The 17,800-nt window shown below is 41.3% G+C and overlaps 1 protein-coding gene across 1 annotated transcript in view; it reads left to right on the forward strand.

The window, feature by feature from the left end:
• Window positions 1-10,770: 10,770 nt before the first annotated feature.
• Window positions 10,771-17,800, forward strand: part of ABCD3 (ATP binding cassette subfamily D member 3) — a 61,579-nt gene continuing 54,549 nt past the window's right edge. The window contains exon 1 of the mRNA XM_070746515.1: window positions 10,771-11,050. Coding sequence (XP_070602616.1) covers window positions 10,926-11,050 — 125 coding nt within the window. The 5' untranslated portion in view covers window positions 10,771-10,925. The remainder of the gene's footprint in view (window positions 11,051-17,800) is intronic.

Raw genomic sequence — 17,800 nt, forward strand, 5'->3', positions numbered from 1 at the left:
AAAATAGCAGGATTATTATATCAATAATTAGATATAAATTCTAAACTTTCTGTCTAAATGTTTTTTGTGTTCTAGCCCTTCCTTTGCCCATACCCCCCCTTGAACTGTTTCGTAACAGTTCAAAATTCCTTTCATTAATGGTATGCGGCATATGGTAACCGCGGTTTTAACATATTTTATTCTGACATACACTTTATCTAAGGTCAGTTTGGACTGAGTTTGATATCAAGTCAATTGAAGGTTTTCAGAATCTTGTGTTTGCTCACTATAAATATTCTTTCTATGTGTCATCCTGTTTTGGTTTTAGTTTTGTCTTTTTTCTTTTTGTTACCCATTCGTAAAATTTTTCCCAAATCTCATAGTATTTTGAGTCCTCTTTGTTTTTAAGTTTTTGGGTAAGTCTGTCCATTTCTGCACAATCGTATATTTTCTTAATAATTTCTCTTTCTGATGGTGTGTCCTCTTTTTTCCAGTTCTGTGCAATTGTGATTCTCGTGGCTGTGATTATATGGTGGATCAGATAGAAATCGTCTTTTTAAAATTTTTGATCTATTATGCCCAAAAGAAATGTCTCTGGTTTTAGTTTTAATGTGATTGTAGTAATATCCCGAATCCATCCTTGAATTTTTTTCCAGATCTTTCTTAATCAGATTATTATAACCCTGGTCATGCGTATCAAAATCTCCTCAAGAATTAGGCTCAACGGCACAGACAACTTGTAATTAGAAATCTGAAGTGTGATTCTGAAAAACTTTATATTATTTATGTTTCATAGAAATTAATCTGAACAGCCCAAAATCCACCAGCTTCACCGAATATTCTCATTCCTCTTTAATATTAAAAGAACAGATTTTCCATATTGATGTTTCCATTTTCAGGTTATAAGGTGGTGCCTTAAACTCCTCTTTTGTATACTTTAAGAAAAATTATCAGGTCCACATATTCCTTACTGGTTTTGGGAGTCATAGTGGAGGATAGAAATCAGATAGAAATGAGCAAAAGCTAGACGGAGCTGTACCAAAGATCTCTGGAGTAATCTTCAGATAACAAGAATTTCCAACTTTAATTTGATTAGTAAACTACAATAAAACCATTTTTCCTGTGTGGTTTTGAGATAATTTTTGTTGTGTAAATGAACTTGATGTTGAAACCAAATGCATTAATATGACCATCATTATCCCAAGCGCCTTTTTTTTAATTGTAGGGTTTTCCTTTTCAGCTGGTTTCCAGTGAAGACTGAACAAAATCAGATCTGCTTGCTCATGAAACCAAGCCCAATTTGAGAGAGCTGAACCATTTGGAAATGGTTATGCTGTGGGAAAAAGCTGAAAGTCATCCTACACTAATTGGAGATGTTGCAAGGTTGAATGCCCTGAATCTAATGCATGTTAATTTCCCTCGGTGAAAATTGAGTAACTGGATGCTTGCCTTTCCATTAAGGATGGAAGCACTGATTCCTTACAGCGATGGGAAATCTATGTGATGTTGCTCATGTTGCATTACAATTTTGTGTATGTGAGTTGCATTCTTACAGTATTAAAGATTAAGGCGTAGAAAATTATTTTACATAGATTTCATGGGAGTCTTTATTTGCAGAGGCTTTGCCCTTGCGGATTCAGGGAAACTGAAACGTTCATCCATGTCCTCATACAGTGCCCTTTCTATGATGCCCCAAGACCTGCGTTGACAGTCCCAAAGATTTTGAAATAGCAATAGCAGTTATATACCACTTAAGTGATGGGCCCCACCCAGTACAGATGGGCTCAGTGATCCGTTAGCAGGTTTTGATGAGTTCCGGAGGCCGGCCCGGCCACGTATGCGCCTGACATGTGTGTGCGCACTTCTGTGTGAGATTACGCTTATGTACATGTGCCTGCTTTTTCATGGGGGAAACTGACAGGATCACACGTGGGGTGGAGAAAGAAATTAAAGGAGGCGCGGCTGCGGCGTCCGAGCCTTTTCCGTAAGAAATAAAAGGAGACAGACGGCCGTGGGCTGCTTTGTTGGAAGACGGGAGGGCAGGGCCAGAAGTGTTGGGGTTGAGGTTGGGGTTTGGGTTTGGCGAACTTACCTGAACTCCGCTGCCAAGTTCAGCCAAATCCGCCGAACCCGAACTTCGATGGGTTTGCCCAATACTAGTCTTCATTTCTTTCTTTTTTTATTTCTGAAGCCATTTGGAGCATTTTTATGGCTGCCACAGTAGAGCTGGATAGAGCTGTGGGAATGGGAGGGAGGATATAGGAATGGTTGGGGATTTATAGCCAAAATAAAATTCCTTCTCCTGGGAACCAAGGACGTTCTCACCAGGTGCTGGGGAGATGTGGACTGAAACCAACTGACGTTAGACAGTGGCCAGATTGGACCATGTGACAGACATGTGAACTGGGGGAAAGAACTTTGACTTTTAATTTGGATGTGGAAAACCACAAGATTTTCAGAGTCCAGTTTTCACCAGATATGCCAATATGACTTGCCTAATAAATCTGGACTTGGAGGAGCTCCTTGGCCTCAGAACTTTGATTGCATTGGGTCTGTTACTTGGAACCCTGATACTAACTGGATGGCAGATTTGAAAGGAATAAGGGCTGTAGAAATGGACCAAGGATTCACGATTGAAATCACTGAAGTAAACTTAAAAATACAAGCAGAAATGTCAACAATATATTTTTAAGGCTCTTTTGTTCAACCGTTTAGTACACACACGCACATGCACGCACGCACGCACACACACACACACACACACACACATGTAGCAAAGCATTTTAGAACCCACTACTGCTGCTCAGTATTATATGGCATAAATATCAAAAGTAAAAAAACCAGTTTCTTAGCAAGAAGCAAATTGGAAGACAAATCTTATTCCCTCTGCGCTGGAATATATTTATTCTTTTGTGCTTGTGGAGAAATTAAACCCTGTTGAGAAATAGTGAAACAGATATAAGTTTTATAATCTATTATAAATTAAAAAGGGCACCTATATTCTTCCAAGAATTGCAATAGGCTTACTCTTATTCTGCAACGGATTAATTATCAAGCAAGAGAACAATGATAAATTAATTTGTGAAACTGTAGGAGATTTTATTCTAAGTGCAAATGTGCATTTCTTTTCTGGTTTTCTATAGATTGTTGTTACTGTTGAAGGATACTTTTATAGTGAAGATGAGTAGGTTGTGTTAGTTAAAAATCTATTAGGGCTGCAATCCTATATAGAATGTACATTGTATAGTACGTTCGATGAGAGCCAGTTTGATCCAGTGATTAAGACACCAAATCATTAACGTGATTAAGTAATCTAGTGATTAAGACACCGGGTTTGAAACCTGTGTATTTTAATCCCTCCCTGGCATGACAACTGGCTGGATGACCTGGGCAATAACCTCACTTTCAGCCTGGTCAGGTTTTGGCGCAATTACTGTAGCAAACAAATGAATCAATATTTTGCTGATAAAAAAAGTACACCCTGCATTTTACCATCCGGGCTCTGCCTATGCATGGGTTGCAACTGAAACTGTAACATAAAACAGTAACTAAAGTACAACTGTCCCCAACTCTAAACTATTGGTTGTAACTTTCCTCTTCCTTGAATACTGAATTCTAATGAGCATCTTATGGTTTTTAGCCCATTACATGATGTCATCGATTCATTTCTCTTCATCTTTCACTTTGGTGGCCAAGTAACCTCTAATTTGAAACAAAGCCTGTGTCTCCTGATAGTTTTTCCTTAGTACAGTATTGCAAATTCAAATTGTGATTGCATGTCGTGGGCTTTCTTTTCCTTGGGAACAATGGAAAAACAGATAGATTTTGACTTTTACAAACTTCTATATGCATTCCAGAATGTAAGTACTAAAGTATTCTACCTCATTTGTTCTTTATATTATGCCATTCTTTAATATGATTATTCCCCCCTCTCTCTGCTAAAGATTTACAACTCAAATGTCCATAGTTAGTATTAATTTTAATATTAGTTACTAATATTAATATTAGTTACTAATACTCACCTAACCCCCAAAACTTTACCCTTAGATTATTCACTGTTGACCTCTCCCAATTCCTAAGAGGTCAGTAAGGGGCGTGCATAAGTGCACCAGAATGCCTTCCATCCCTTGTCTTAATGTTTCTCTTTTACTAGTATCATGTATATAAATATTATATCTTTGTATACCGCCAATACGTATGTGACAAAACAATTTTTAAAAAAGTTCTGTTTACATTTTCATACTGACTTGGCTTCAACTTCTAATGTTTATTCCATCTTCTTTCCCAACCTTTTTGCCTTTTAAGGATCCCAGCCCGATGTAGTAGTTTATTCTCAATTCAAATACAGAGGAACCTCGACATACGAGCAGCTCTACTTACGAGCTACTCGAGATAAGAGCTGGGAGGGGAGCGACATTTTTGTTCGCCTCCCGAGCTCACATTCGGGATACGAGCGCCAAGGAGCTGTCTCCTGAAGCCGAACACTAACTTCCGCTTTCGGCTTCAGGAGACAGCTCCTTGGCGCTCGTATCCCGCGTGTTTTAAAAGGTTGCAGCCGGCCTGGAGGGCTCGGGGGGGGGGGGGTGCTGGCAAGCCCCCCAGGCCGGCTGCAACCTTTTAAAACACGCGCGCCGCTTCACAGCTCTCTGCTGAATCCGGAACGCTAACTTCCGCGTTCGGATTCAGCAGACAGCTGCAAAGCAGCGCGCGTGTTTTAAAAGGTTGCAGCCGGCCTGGGGGGCTCGGGGGGAAGCCCCCGAGCCCCCCAGGCCGGCTGCAACCTTTTAAAACACGCGCGCCGCTTCGCAGCTGTCTGCTGAATCCGGAACGCTAACTTCCGCGTTCGGATTCAGCAGAGAGCTGCGAAGCAGCGCGCGTGTTTTAAAACGTCACAGCCGGCCTGGGGGGCTCGGGGGCTTCCCCCCGAGCCCCCCAGGCCGGCTGCAACCTTTTAAAACACGCGCGCTGCTTCGCAGCTGTCTGCTGAATCCGAACGCGGAAGTTAGCGTTCCGGATTCAGCAGAGAGCTGCGAAGCAGCGCGCGTGTTTTAAAACGTCACAGCCGGCCTGGGGGGCTCGGGGGGAGGCCGGCTGCAACCTTTTAAAACACGCGCGCCGCTTCGCAGCTGTCTGCTGAATCCGGAACGCTAACTTCCGCGTTCGGATTCAGCAGAGAGCTGCGAAGCAGCGCGCGTGTTTTAAAACGTCACAGCCGGCCTGGGGGGCTCGGGGGCTTCCCCCCGAGCCCCCCAGGCCGGCTGCAACCTTTTAAAACACGCGCGCTGCTTCGCAGCTGTCTGCTGAATCCGAACGCGGAAGTTAGCGTTCCGGATTCAGCAGAGAGCTGCGAAGCGGCGCGCGTGTTTTAAAAGGTTGCAGCTGGCCTGGGGGGCTGGGGGCTTCCCCCCGAGCCCCCCAGGCCGGCTGCCACATTTTAAAACACGCGCGCTGCTTCGCAGCTGTCTCTGAACGCTAACTTCCGCGTTCGGCGGCAGCGGTTTTTTTTTGTTGTTGCACGGATTAATTGACTTTACATTGTTTCCTATGGGAAACAATGTTTCGTCATACGAGCGTTCCGACTTACGAGCCTCCTTCCGGAACCAATTAGTCTCGTAAGTCGGGGTAACTAGTTTCAGCTCTCATAGCAGCTGAAATTCCCCAAAGATTAAGAGCTCCAAAAAATGAAGTTGGATTCTTTTGGATCTTTAGATATCTTATAAACTAGTGAACAAAGAATGCAGAGAGAAAATAAATTAGTATTCAGAGAAACCATATGGAGAATCCTAAATGAAAAGATAAAGAAAAATAAATGTATTGAAGTACGTACCTTAATTTGAGGCTTTATTTTATCTAAGTACAACACTACTGACCTACCATAACAATGCTATATGCTAATTAAGACCCTAAAACTAATTATAACAGGATCCTATGATGCAAAACACAACAAGGTTAGTTGGGGCTTGAGCAATAAATATCACTCACCAAGTTATGAAATCTTGGAGTAAACGTAAATTTCTTGCTAAACAAGATTAACCTCTAAATTCAATTACTAATTTTTTTCTAAACTAAAACAAACAACAACACCTGTATGACAAATGAAACTCTTCCTATGCCCAAAACCTGACTGAAGTAGAAGCAGTACAGTATTTCATAAAGGAAGAAAAACATGTGATCATATGGCCAATCTATGTTGGATGATGGAAAAAGCAAAGGAATACCAAAAAGACTTCTACATGTACTTCATTGATTATGAAAAGTCTTTGACTATGTTGACCATAACAAGCTCTGAAAATGCCCCAAAGAACCAGGAATATCACCGTAACACATCTGGCTAAAAATGGTTCAGAATTGAAAAAGGCACTCAGCAAAGTTGTTATTTATTCAAAATCATTCAAATATAATTCAGAATGTACAGAGAAATAGTTATGAGAAATGTACATTTGGAGAAATCTACCATTGTGATTAAAATTGGCAGTAGGAATATCAACAACCTCTGATATGCAGATGACACAATATTATTCATGGAAAGCAAGGAAGATCTACAGTGGCTAATCCTGAGAGTTAAAGATGAAAGTGAAAAATTTGGCTCTGGAGCCGCATGTGGCTCTTACATCCTTCTGCTGTGGCAAAATATGTGTCGCTTTCAAAATAGGTGTCACAACTGCCACTGCGCAACACCCACTGACGCGAATTTATTAAGTTTTCAACCTCCAGTAGGCCAACTATGGATAAATCCAACAAAGGTTTCAGGAAATGGGTCCAAATGGCTCTCTGAATGTTTAAGATTGCTGACCCCAGTTAAAAGCAGTCTTCAGCTTATAACTGTTTGCTTAACAACACTTCAAACTAATGATGTTCTAAGAAAGTGTGTTTTGAGGCCTGCAAAGCACTTTTTATTTATATTTATTTATTTATTTTGTTAAGTACCCTGTTTCCCGATAGTAAGACACCCCCGATTGTAAGACGTATCGGGGGTTTCAGGGGGGTCGGCTAATATAAGCCGTACCCCGAAAGTAAGACATATGTCTTACTTTCGGGGAAACACGGGGGTATTGCCGGGGGGGGGGAGCCCGATGATGTCGCTTCCAAGCTCCCCACGCGCCCCTCGCCTTCGCCTCGCCGCGGCGCCACCGCCTCTTCCCTGGCTTGGCAAAGCGAAGGACGGCGCTGGTCCGAAGCGAGTCGAGCGGGCGGTGGCTTGCAGCAAAGGCGCTCATCCCAGCAACCGAGTCCTGCTGAGGCTCGGCTGCAAGCGCCCAGCGAGGCCGACCGGCTCCGAGGCGAGCGGCCGGAGCTGCGCCCTCCTTCGCCCCCCTCCTTTCCGGCAGGCAGGTGGGGCTGCCCAACTGCGCAGAGCGGCTCCTCCCCTCCAGACACACGCTTCCCCGACATGCGTCTGCGGCTCCACGCGTGCACGCCGCTTGGAGCCCTGAGGTTGAACTTGGAAAAGGGCTCACGAGGCTCCTGTCCCGCGGCTGCCCTTCTGGACTCTGGGGAGATGCCTTCGGGAACGCGACCCTTTCAATTTTTTTCCAATGTAAGACATACCCCGAAAGTAAGACGTAGTGGGGCTTTTGGGGGTAAAAAGAAAGTAAGACACTGTCTTACTTTCGGGGAAACACAGTATGTATTTGTAATATATATAGATATAACATTGTTTATACACATAAGATAGGTACTTATAAGAGGGAACAATTGGACAGGGACGGTAAGCATTCTGGTGTGCCCCTTACTGACTGCTCCATTTTATGTATGGTTTCTTTGGGTTGCATGAATGTTTTTAATCAAGGGCTTTTTTAACTATTCTGCTTTTTTAATCATTGGATTTGTATTTTGTGTTCCTGTTGTGAGCCGCTCTGAGTCTTTGGAGAGGGGCAGCATTCAACCAACCAACCAACCAACCAACCAACCAACCAACCAACCAACCAACCAACCAACCAACCAACCAACCAACCAACCAACCAACCAGTGGATAGTCTAATGGTAAAGTGTCTCATTATTAAGGTGATTCTTGCAGTGGTGAAGATTGAGGCTGAAGTCCACCATGCCTTGGTCGCTGTTGAAAAAGGGTTCTTTTATTTGTAGTCCATAAATTATGCTTTTGTTGTTGCAGAATATGAGGTCAGGCAGTTGTTGAGTCTAGTATTGTTCGTTACAAGTTGGTCGAGTCCCAGATTGATAACAGCATTGTATAGGGTTGTATGGGTGGGTTCAGTCGTGCATTCATTTAGGGTCCTGTTAATGAGAGGCAGATTGAGATCTCCAAGAAAGATAAAGGGATATGGGCAGGAGGCTGCCCAGATTAGCAGTGAGGTTAATTTGTTCGCATGTGTGAAGTCGTAGTCTGGAGCTCTGTAACAGAGTAGAAAGCAAAATGTGGTAAAGTGATACCTCATCTTACGAACCCCTCTTCATATGAACTTTTCATGATACGAATCCGGTGCTTAAGATTTTTTTGGGTCTTCTTCTGAACTATTTTCACCTTACGAACCCGAGCCACCGCCGCTGGAATGCTCCGCCTCCGGACTTCCATTGTGAGCCGAAGCGTGGGGATTCCCCTGAGGCTCCCCTCGCTGGGAAACCCCACCTCTGGACTTCCATTGTCAGCTGAAGCGCAGGGATTCCCGAGCGAGGGGAGCCTCAGGTGAATCCTCGCGCTTTGGCTGGCAACGAAAGTCTGGAGGCGGGGATTCCCAGCGGCACAAGGCAAAAGGGGTGACTTTTGGGATGGGGTTGCACGCATTATTTGCTTTTACATTGATTCCTTGGGGGAAATTGCTTCGTCTTATGAACTTTTCATCTTACGAACCTGGTCACGGAACGAATTAAGTTCGTAAGACGAGGTAGCACTGTATTTAAGGACAGATAACAGACGATGGTTTCAGGAAGGTGAGATCATATGTAAGTTGAATATTTTTTAGATTTAGTGACTTTTTGTAGCGTATATTGTAGCTATTCCACCTTCTCTGCGGGTTTCATGGTCGGACTGGAAGACAAGATAGTTTTTTGTTGTGATGTTGAAGTCAGGGAGGGATGTGCTTAGCCATGTTTCCTAAACAAAAATTATGTCGAAGGTGTCAGTGTTGCAGCATCCCCACAGTCATGTGGCATACATTCAGAGGCTTGACAACTGTTTCATATTTATGATTGCTGCAGTGTCCCGGGCTCAACTTTTGTGACCTTGTGATGAGCAAAGTCAATGAGGAAGCCAGATTCACTTAACCACCATGTTACTAATTTAATGACGGCAGCGATTCATTTAAGAAATAGCGACAAGTTGTAAAATGGAGCAAAACTCACTTAACAAATTTCTCACCCAGAAACAGAAATTTCGGGCTCAATTGGAGGTTGTAATTCGAGGACTACCTGTAAAACTATTCCTCTTTGAGATCTTTCTTTGATGATATTTAATTTCTAGAGCTCATGTATCTGTTCTTTATTTTTACAACTACAGCTGTAGACAGATAACAAAAGGGAGTCGTGCCATAAAAGCTGCCACCCATGTGTGTGTGTATGTGTGTGTAGCATATTTTTGCTGATAAAGAAAATTACCAGGGTGATTCAACAGGAAAAAAAAATACAGGTGATCCTCGTACTACAACACTCCATTCGCCTTGACACCTGCTTTTGAAACAGAGGTCTCTCTGACTTCTAGCTGAGCTCTCTTGTCAAGAACTGTCTTGCTATTGTCCCAAAAGTCTTTTTTTCAAGAGGCAGCTGGACTTCTGATGTTTTTGTTTCTCATCCAAGAAGCTTCTTTAGCTGTGGATGAGAAGCGAAACATCTTCAAAGAAAAAAACCCCAAAAGTCCAGTTGCCTCTTGAAAAAAGGACCTTTGGGACAACCAAAGTTGTCAACATAATAATGTATAATATAACATAGTGATTATACATAAAGTGATGTACAACAGAGTGGTGCATGAGCGCACCACTGTGCCTACTGTCCCTGTCCTATTGTTCTCTTTTTATCCTTAGTTTTTACTTATGCATATACAAACTATTACTATCCTGTAAACGTTTGACAAATAAATAAATATAAATAAATAACCCATGATCTGCATGACAGAGAATCCCCACAGACTTATCTTGCTATTGCTTTCTTCTGGGAGGGGGAAAGATTAGAAGTAAGGTGAGAAAATATTATTTTACTGAAAGAGTAGTAGATGCTTGGAAAAAACTTCCAGCAGACATGGCTGGTAAATCCACAGTAACTGAATTTAAACATGCCTGGGATAAACATATATCCATCCTAAGATTAAAATGCAAGAAATAGTATAAGAGCAGACTAGATGGCCCATGAGGTCTTTTTCTATCATCAATCTTCTATGTTTCTATGTTTTGAGAACTTCTCAAGTCTAGCTCGGATGACCGGGGGCCGGGATCCCCTTCTTGGTTAATAATAATAATAATAATAATAATAATAATAATAATAATAATAATAATAATTATAATGATGATGATAAACGTTTATTTATAATGCCCTTTTTAACAAAGGGCATGACAGCAAACCATATACTGTACAACTAACAAGGACAGACAGTAAGCAATACACACACTAAGCTAAAACACAACTGGTTTGCTATTAAAATATTATCGCCACCTTCATTTCTAGTCCACGCACGTCCGTGTGGGTATCTAAGCTTCCTCACACGCCAAGTAAACGCCTTTATTGTAGTGAATTCCCTCCCCACTCTCTTTCTCTCTCCTTCGCCAGGCCTGGGTGATTTCGGCGCTCTCCGTTAAGGGCTGCCAACCGCTCGGGCCCGGCTGCCGGGTGAGGAGGAGCCAAGGCGGGGTTGCCAGAAAGAGGGCAAGGCCCGAGCCTTCTCTCTTTGCCGGCAGACGCCACCTTTTTTTCCCGACGTCCCCTCTTCGCGGCGAGCCTGTCCTCCGGTCGGCGGCCGCTCCGGGTTGCGTTTTCGCCCTCTTCGTTCTTGCTGCGCCGCCATGGCCGTCTACAGCAAGTTCCTCACCGCGCGCTACTCCACCATGGCTGGCGGCGCCGCCGCCGCCTGCGCCTTGCTCTGCCTGCTCAGCAAGCGGCGGAAAGCGGCCGCCGTCGCCTTGCACGGGTCAGTGGCCGCGATCGGGGTGGGGGGAGTGTTGTGTGGGGAGGGGAGGCAAGGGTCAGGGCTGCGATCGCGATGCCGGCCGATGGGTTTCTACAAGTTACCCGAGCTGGGCGAGGTCGGGTTGGGATGGATGATCTTCCCCTTTCCCCCAGTTACCTTAGGGCCAGTTCCAGCTCGGAAGGTGGTGGCAGGGAAGGTCTGAAAGGGATTTCGCAATGGACAGAGGACAAAAAGAAAAAAGAAAAAGCGGCGCCCTTGAGCTGCTGCTGATCCCCGGGGAGGCAGGTGGATATTCAGCAGGTGTGCCTTTTTTCAACGGGTGGGGGGAGGCAGGCTATATGTCTGACCTCGGAAAGCTTCTTCCTTCCTTCGACTCAATTCTTGCCCCCTTGCAAACTCTTGATCTGGTCCTCCTGCTTGGAACTGTTTGGGGGTCACCAAAGTGAGATCCCAGGCCATCTTGGGATGCCCTTTGTGATAAGAGAGCAGACCAAAACCTTGATCTGGAGGGTCTCCTATGATTTCTGCCTGATATTGATTGATCAATTTCATTTGATTTGATTTGCATGCAGTCCATCTCCCTAGGGACTGCAAGGTGGCTCACAACAAAAATGTAAACATATAAATAGTATTACAACTTCCTTGGAGTAGTCCTCAGAGAGGGGCGGCATATAAATCCAATCACTCACTCACTCACTCACTCACTCACTCACTCACTCACTCACTCACTCACTCACTCACTCACTCAACCAATAAACAAACAAACAAACTAACTAACTAACTAACTAACTAACTAACTAACTAACTAACTAACTAACTTCTAAAAAAAATTGAAAACAATTTAAATCCCATTTAAATGAAATCCCATATTGGAAGCCCAGGAAAACATAAACAGTGGATGCAATTTTCCAAGATTTGTGTGGATTTGTTTTCAGTAACTGATCAAGCTTTTAAGATAAATCGAAGCTATGACATTGGTTCTTGGACTTTGTAGTGACTTGCTGGCGAAGTGGTACTGGTGTTAGCTCTGTCTTTTGATTCCAGAAATATAGTTGACAGCCTTTCTTCTTTATTAAGAGAAAGAAATAGTACTGCTTCAAAAGTGTGTATTATTTTAAACTTACAGTTGTAAGAATTATCCTTCACAATATACTTAGAGGCTCTTGTACAAAAGATCTAATTGACACAAACTGCAGAGGGCAACTGTCCTATCATGCATGGACCCATGGAGGGGAAAAAAATCCTGTAAAAGTTGAATCTTCTGAAGGGTAGTTAATAAATAGCGTTATTGTTCAGCTTGTAAGATTTCCTGTTGAAACACTGCAATGTGGGTAAACATATTGCTGGTATGTACAGTACTGTGCAAGTCTTAGGCCACCATTAGATTTATTGTAGCAATTATATAATGACCATTTAATAATTATATCTCACTCTCTTTATTAGAAAACAACCATAAAATACAGTATTCAAAAGCAGGAAAAAGCAGAAGAAACAACTCCCTTAGGTTAAAGGGGCAAATATTTAGTATGAACTCTCCTTACATTTGAATAATAGCAGACATCTGGCTCCTGTAAAGCTAAATGAAGTGGAGCCCTAAGTACCTGTACCTACAGTACAGTTTATGTGTCCTACTATTTCATGCCAAAATGACAGCTGTGCAAAAAAGCTCTTATATTAGATTTGTGCAAGACCTCCTTGAGCATTACATACAGTACAGACCTATGTTGTATGAGTGCAATTCATCGGAAGCTTGTTGATAAGACCAACTTTCAATCACATCATTGGAGTCAAAATGCCAATGTTCAAGAATTTGACAGACATAGAATATCAGTGAGACCACTCAAATGGAAATCAACAAACAAGATGGATATTTGAGATCTGGTATTCACGACAGAAAAATAATTATGGACAGTCATTAAAACTTTGCTGCAAATCAAATCAAATGATGGCCCTTTTGCATACTACTATAGTAGCTTTCAAGTTTGAAGCTGTGATAACTGAGGCTAAAATAATAGTTTGGATGCTATTTTTTTTAAAAAAACTTCGCACTCAAACAACAATTTTAAAAGCTTGTAGGCTGGTACTACCAGACTTAAAATAATCAGACAATAATTAGTTTAATTGTTTGTCTTCTTAGAAGCAAATTGAATTTTTACATGAGTTGAACATAGACACAAGCGCATTATATGCTGTCAGAACTAAGGCAGGCAGTTTATCCAACTGACAAATCCAATAGCTATCTTATTTTCAGTGTAACCTTAGACTTTAATCGTGTATTTGTTTTACTGAAATTCTATTTAATTGTTAAATGGTCTAACATACTCCTTTGATTTGGCAACAGGTTTTGTATATTTTATAAATTATAAATTATCTGACAAATAGCTCATACCTATATACATACTAATGCGTATTGCCTTTATTGAAATGCAACATATTTTACTTAGTTATTTAGAACATTTATAGAGCTGTTCATTTTAAAGTCACAGGCGGGGCCTAGGGGAAGAGCCTTCTCTGTGGCGGCCCCGGTCCTCTGGAATCAGCTCCCCCCCTGGAGATTCGCACTGCCCCCACCCTCCTTGCCTTCTGCAAGAGTTTTAAGACTCATTTATGTCAAGAGATTGGGGCTATTAGACTTCTTCCCTTGGCCAATGAAAGTTATGTGAGTTAGTGGATTGAATGGGTATGAGTGTTTTTATGGTCTTTGGGTTTTTAGATTAATTATTGATTGGATTCATGATGTTATCTATTGTTATTCTATATGTTGTAAGCCAGCCCGAATCCTCAGAGGTGGGGGTGGCATAAAAGTCCAATTATTTAAAAAAAACTCTGGGTGTTTTACAACTGAAAACATAAACCAATATATGCAAACAACAACAACAAAATAATTTTTAAAAACCCCAGGCACAATAAGTACACTATCCTGATGCAACATCCAACATTCTCTTCCCAACTCTAGAGTGATATGCCAGGTCTCACTATCTTCCTGGGAGTTAAAAGGATGGGGGCCTGTTGGATCATTGTTGCACAGAACAGTGCTGGCAATGGAGAAGGCACACTTTACAGGACCGATAAGACAATAGTGTTTGAGGGAAGGGAACTGGGACTGTGCCCACGCAATCTGCTTTGGTAGAATGAGTACAGTCAGTCAGGGAGTGGCAGTATTGGAGGTGATCTGGCCCCATGCCATGTAGGATTTTAAAGATGATAATCTTAATTGGACCCAGAAAGAAACTGGGAGCTACCAGAGTTCATGCAATAGAGATGTAATTTGGGTCATCTTATATACGCCCAGCTCTGTGTACACAGCTGCCCTTTAGATCAGGCAGTTCCATGTAGAGTTCACTGCAATAATCCGGAGGGAAGTGACCAAGATGGGCATTCAGAAAAAGGGCATAATTGGTGCACAAGACAGCTTTGTGCAAAATCCCCCTAGCCACATCTGCCGCTTATTACTTCTATAGATATACTATAACATCCAATGCTTCTCCAGTCACACAATAAATAAACTCTTTTCCAATATTGTCTCTTTAGCCTCTCAAATCTTCTCTGGTGAATTTTATTAGAGTGAATATTCAAATAAATATAATTGATGGAAATCCCGATTACATTAAATGACCTTTGGATGGTGAAATGACAATTCATTTGAAATGATTTAGTTACTGAATTTTACTTGGTTAAAATGAATCTACCATCCTTAGTGTTCAAAATTAGTCTAGTAAAGTTAGCAATAAGATGAATGCAAGTATGTTCATACACAAAATTATAGCATCTATATCAGATGGGTATGTGGTGAAGACTAGGATTGTTGGAATTCTAGTGGAGGTATCAATACTGTTTTGTTTTGTTTTTGGCATTTTGATAAATAAAATGAACCACAGTAGACTGATATGATCTCATCTTAAATGGAATAACCCTTGAAATATATATACAAGCAAATCTAATCAAAACTTAATTTGCAAAATTATTAGTTTTCTTCATAAATAAATGAAATTTTCTATCCATCAATGGATAGAACAACGTGAACAATGGATGTTTGGAAATGTTTTGATATAAAGATTTTCATTTGGTAATACTGTATATATATAAATACTGTACTCTTATCCAAATAGGAATTGCACAGTGCAGCAGCAATAGCTTTGATATTATCCCAAGTACTATAGAAGGCTTTACACTCAATATAAAACTGCATTTGGCAACCATAATTACTGGCTTTTGTAGGAGGTAAGATTATATTGCAAAGACAGATAGACTTCTTAACCTTTAGTTCTACTGAGATGAAATATACTTGATTATTCAACTAAAGAAATAGTTGTGCCATAGTATATCCTTTCCAAAGGTAACAGGAACCAACTCCCTCCAGAGATTAGAATTGCCCCCACCCTCCTTGCCTTTCGTAAGCTACTTAAAACCCACCTCTGCCACCAGGCATGGGGGAATTGAGATACCCTTCCCCCCTAGGGCTTTACAATTTTATGCATGGTATATCTGTATGTCTGTTTGGTTTTTATTATACTGTAATGGGTTTTTTATTGTTTTTAGTATTGGATTATTATTAAATGCTGTCTTATTATTGCTGTTAGCTGCTCCGAGTCTCCGGAGAGGGGCGGCATACAAATCCAATAACTAACTAACTAACTAACTAACTAACTAACTAACTAACTAACTAACTAACTAACTAACTAACTAACTAACTAACTAACTAACCAACCAACCAACCAACCAAACAAACAAACAAACAAACAAACAAACAAACAAACAAACCAACCAACCAACCAACCAACCAACCAACCAACCAACCAACCAACCAACCAACCAACCAACCAACCAACCAACCAACAAACAAACAAACAAACAAACAACTAAATAAAACAGGAAGCTAAATGAAAATTAAGGGAAAACTATACACTGGAATAGTTTGTAGAATAGGAATAGAGAAACTTAATTTTTTTCAGATGTTACTGAATTAAGTTCCTGTCATTTACCTAGCTATCAAGTTTTAGAAGGTCATAGTTCCCTCACTGCAGATTTAGAGAGTATCAGGTTGAATTCTTCAATGCTACTTTTTGAGAGATTCTTACCCATTGTCACTAAGGAAAGGTATATTAACTATACCTGTGACAAAATTCAGTCAAGGGGAAATAATTTCCTCTTGCAAGGAAATTGATTGAAGCCAAGCACAAATGCTTCCTTAAGTCAAGATTATTTCCATGACTACAGCAGTGTTATCTAGCATCTGGAATCATTCAAGTTTTATTCTTTTGGTAGCTTCACCCAAGTGAATATCACGGGACTTGATTAATGCAGAACACATAGAACTGTACTGGTTTGTTACAGTAGCTTTGCTACTGTTGTATAAAAGCATGAGGATGAATTTTGCAGTAAAATAGTAAAAATAAAAAAGATAATTTATTTATGATAATAGAAAAAAAGCAACATTTCGTCTGACTATTGTAATGCAGAACATGTCCTTCCCAGCAAGTCAATGTGTTACTTTTGATTCTTTGGAATTTTGATTCCTATTGATAATTAACAGCAAATTAGTGTGAATTCACGTGCAAATAAGAGTTACAAAACAGGCAAAAGCCAGGAATGAATTTGTTCGGTATAGATATATATTGGTACCTCTACTTGCGAACTTAATTCATTCCATGACCAGGTTCTTAAGTAGAAAAGTTTGTAAGAAGAAGCAATTTTTCCCATAGGAATCAATGTAAAAGCAAATAATGTGTGCGATTGGGGAAACCACAGGGAGGGTGGAGGCCCTGTTTCCTCCCAGGAGATTCCTAGAGAGGCCCCATGGAAGCTTCTCCCCACCTTTTCTGGCCCTGTTTCCTCCCCAGGAGATTCCTAGAGAGGCCCCACAGAGGCTTCTCCCTGCCTTTTCCAGTTACAGTTTTGGAGGCTCGGGTTTGTAAGTGGAAAATGGTTCTTGAGAAGAGGCAAAACAAATGTTGAACATCCGGTTTGTTACTGTTTTGTCCTGGTGTGTTTCTTTATTCTGGTTTTTTTTTGGTCTTTTTTCTTTTTTTCTTCTTTGTATTGTTTTTTTTAATGTGAATAACAATAAAAATTATTTTTTTAAAAAAAGAAGAAAATGGTTAATGCAAAGCAGAGGTGTTTTAGATCTGCTTCTTTCTTTTTTCTTTTTTAGCAATAGTTATTAGAAAAAATGTAAAGCTTTAGCACAAAAATTCCAGTAATTTCTCCACGTTGCAATTCATTCATTTATTCATTGGCATTCTTCAGTCTTGAAAGACTATGGTATCATGTTCTGGAAAGAGTTTATTTATTTATTTATTTTATTTATTAGATTTGTATGCCGCCCCTCTCCGTAGACTTGGGGCGGCTCACAGCAATAATAAAAACAATGTACAACAAATCTAATATTTAAAATATCTAAAAACCCCTTATTTAAAAAACAAGACATACACACAAACATACTATGCATATACTATACAGGCCTGGGGGAGATGTCTCAATTCCCCCATGCCTGATGGCAGAGGTGGGTTTTGAGGAGTTTACGAAAGGCAAGGAGGGTGGGGGCAATCCTAATCTCCGGGGGGAGCTGGTTCCAGAGGGTCAGGGCCGCCACAGAGAAGGCTCTTCCCCTGGGTCCCGCCAGACGACATTGTTTAGTCGGAGAACCCAGAGAAGGCCAACTCTGTGGGACCTAACTGGTTGTTGGGATTCGTGCGGCAGAAGGCGGTCCTGGAGATATTCTGGTCCGATGCCATGAAGGGCTTTATAGCT

Source organism: Erythrolamprus reginae, chromosome 3, assembly GCF_031021105.1.
Source record: "Erythrolamprus reginae isolate rEryReg1 chromosome 3, rEryReg1.hap1, whole genome shotgun sequence".
Classification (NCBI taxonomy): domain Eukaryota; kingdom Metazoa; phylum Chordata; class Lepidosauria; order Squamata; family Dipsadidae; genus Erythrolamprus; species Erythrolamprus reginae.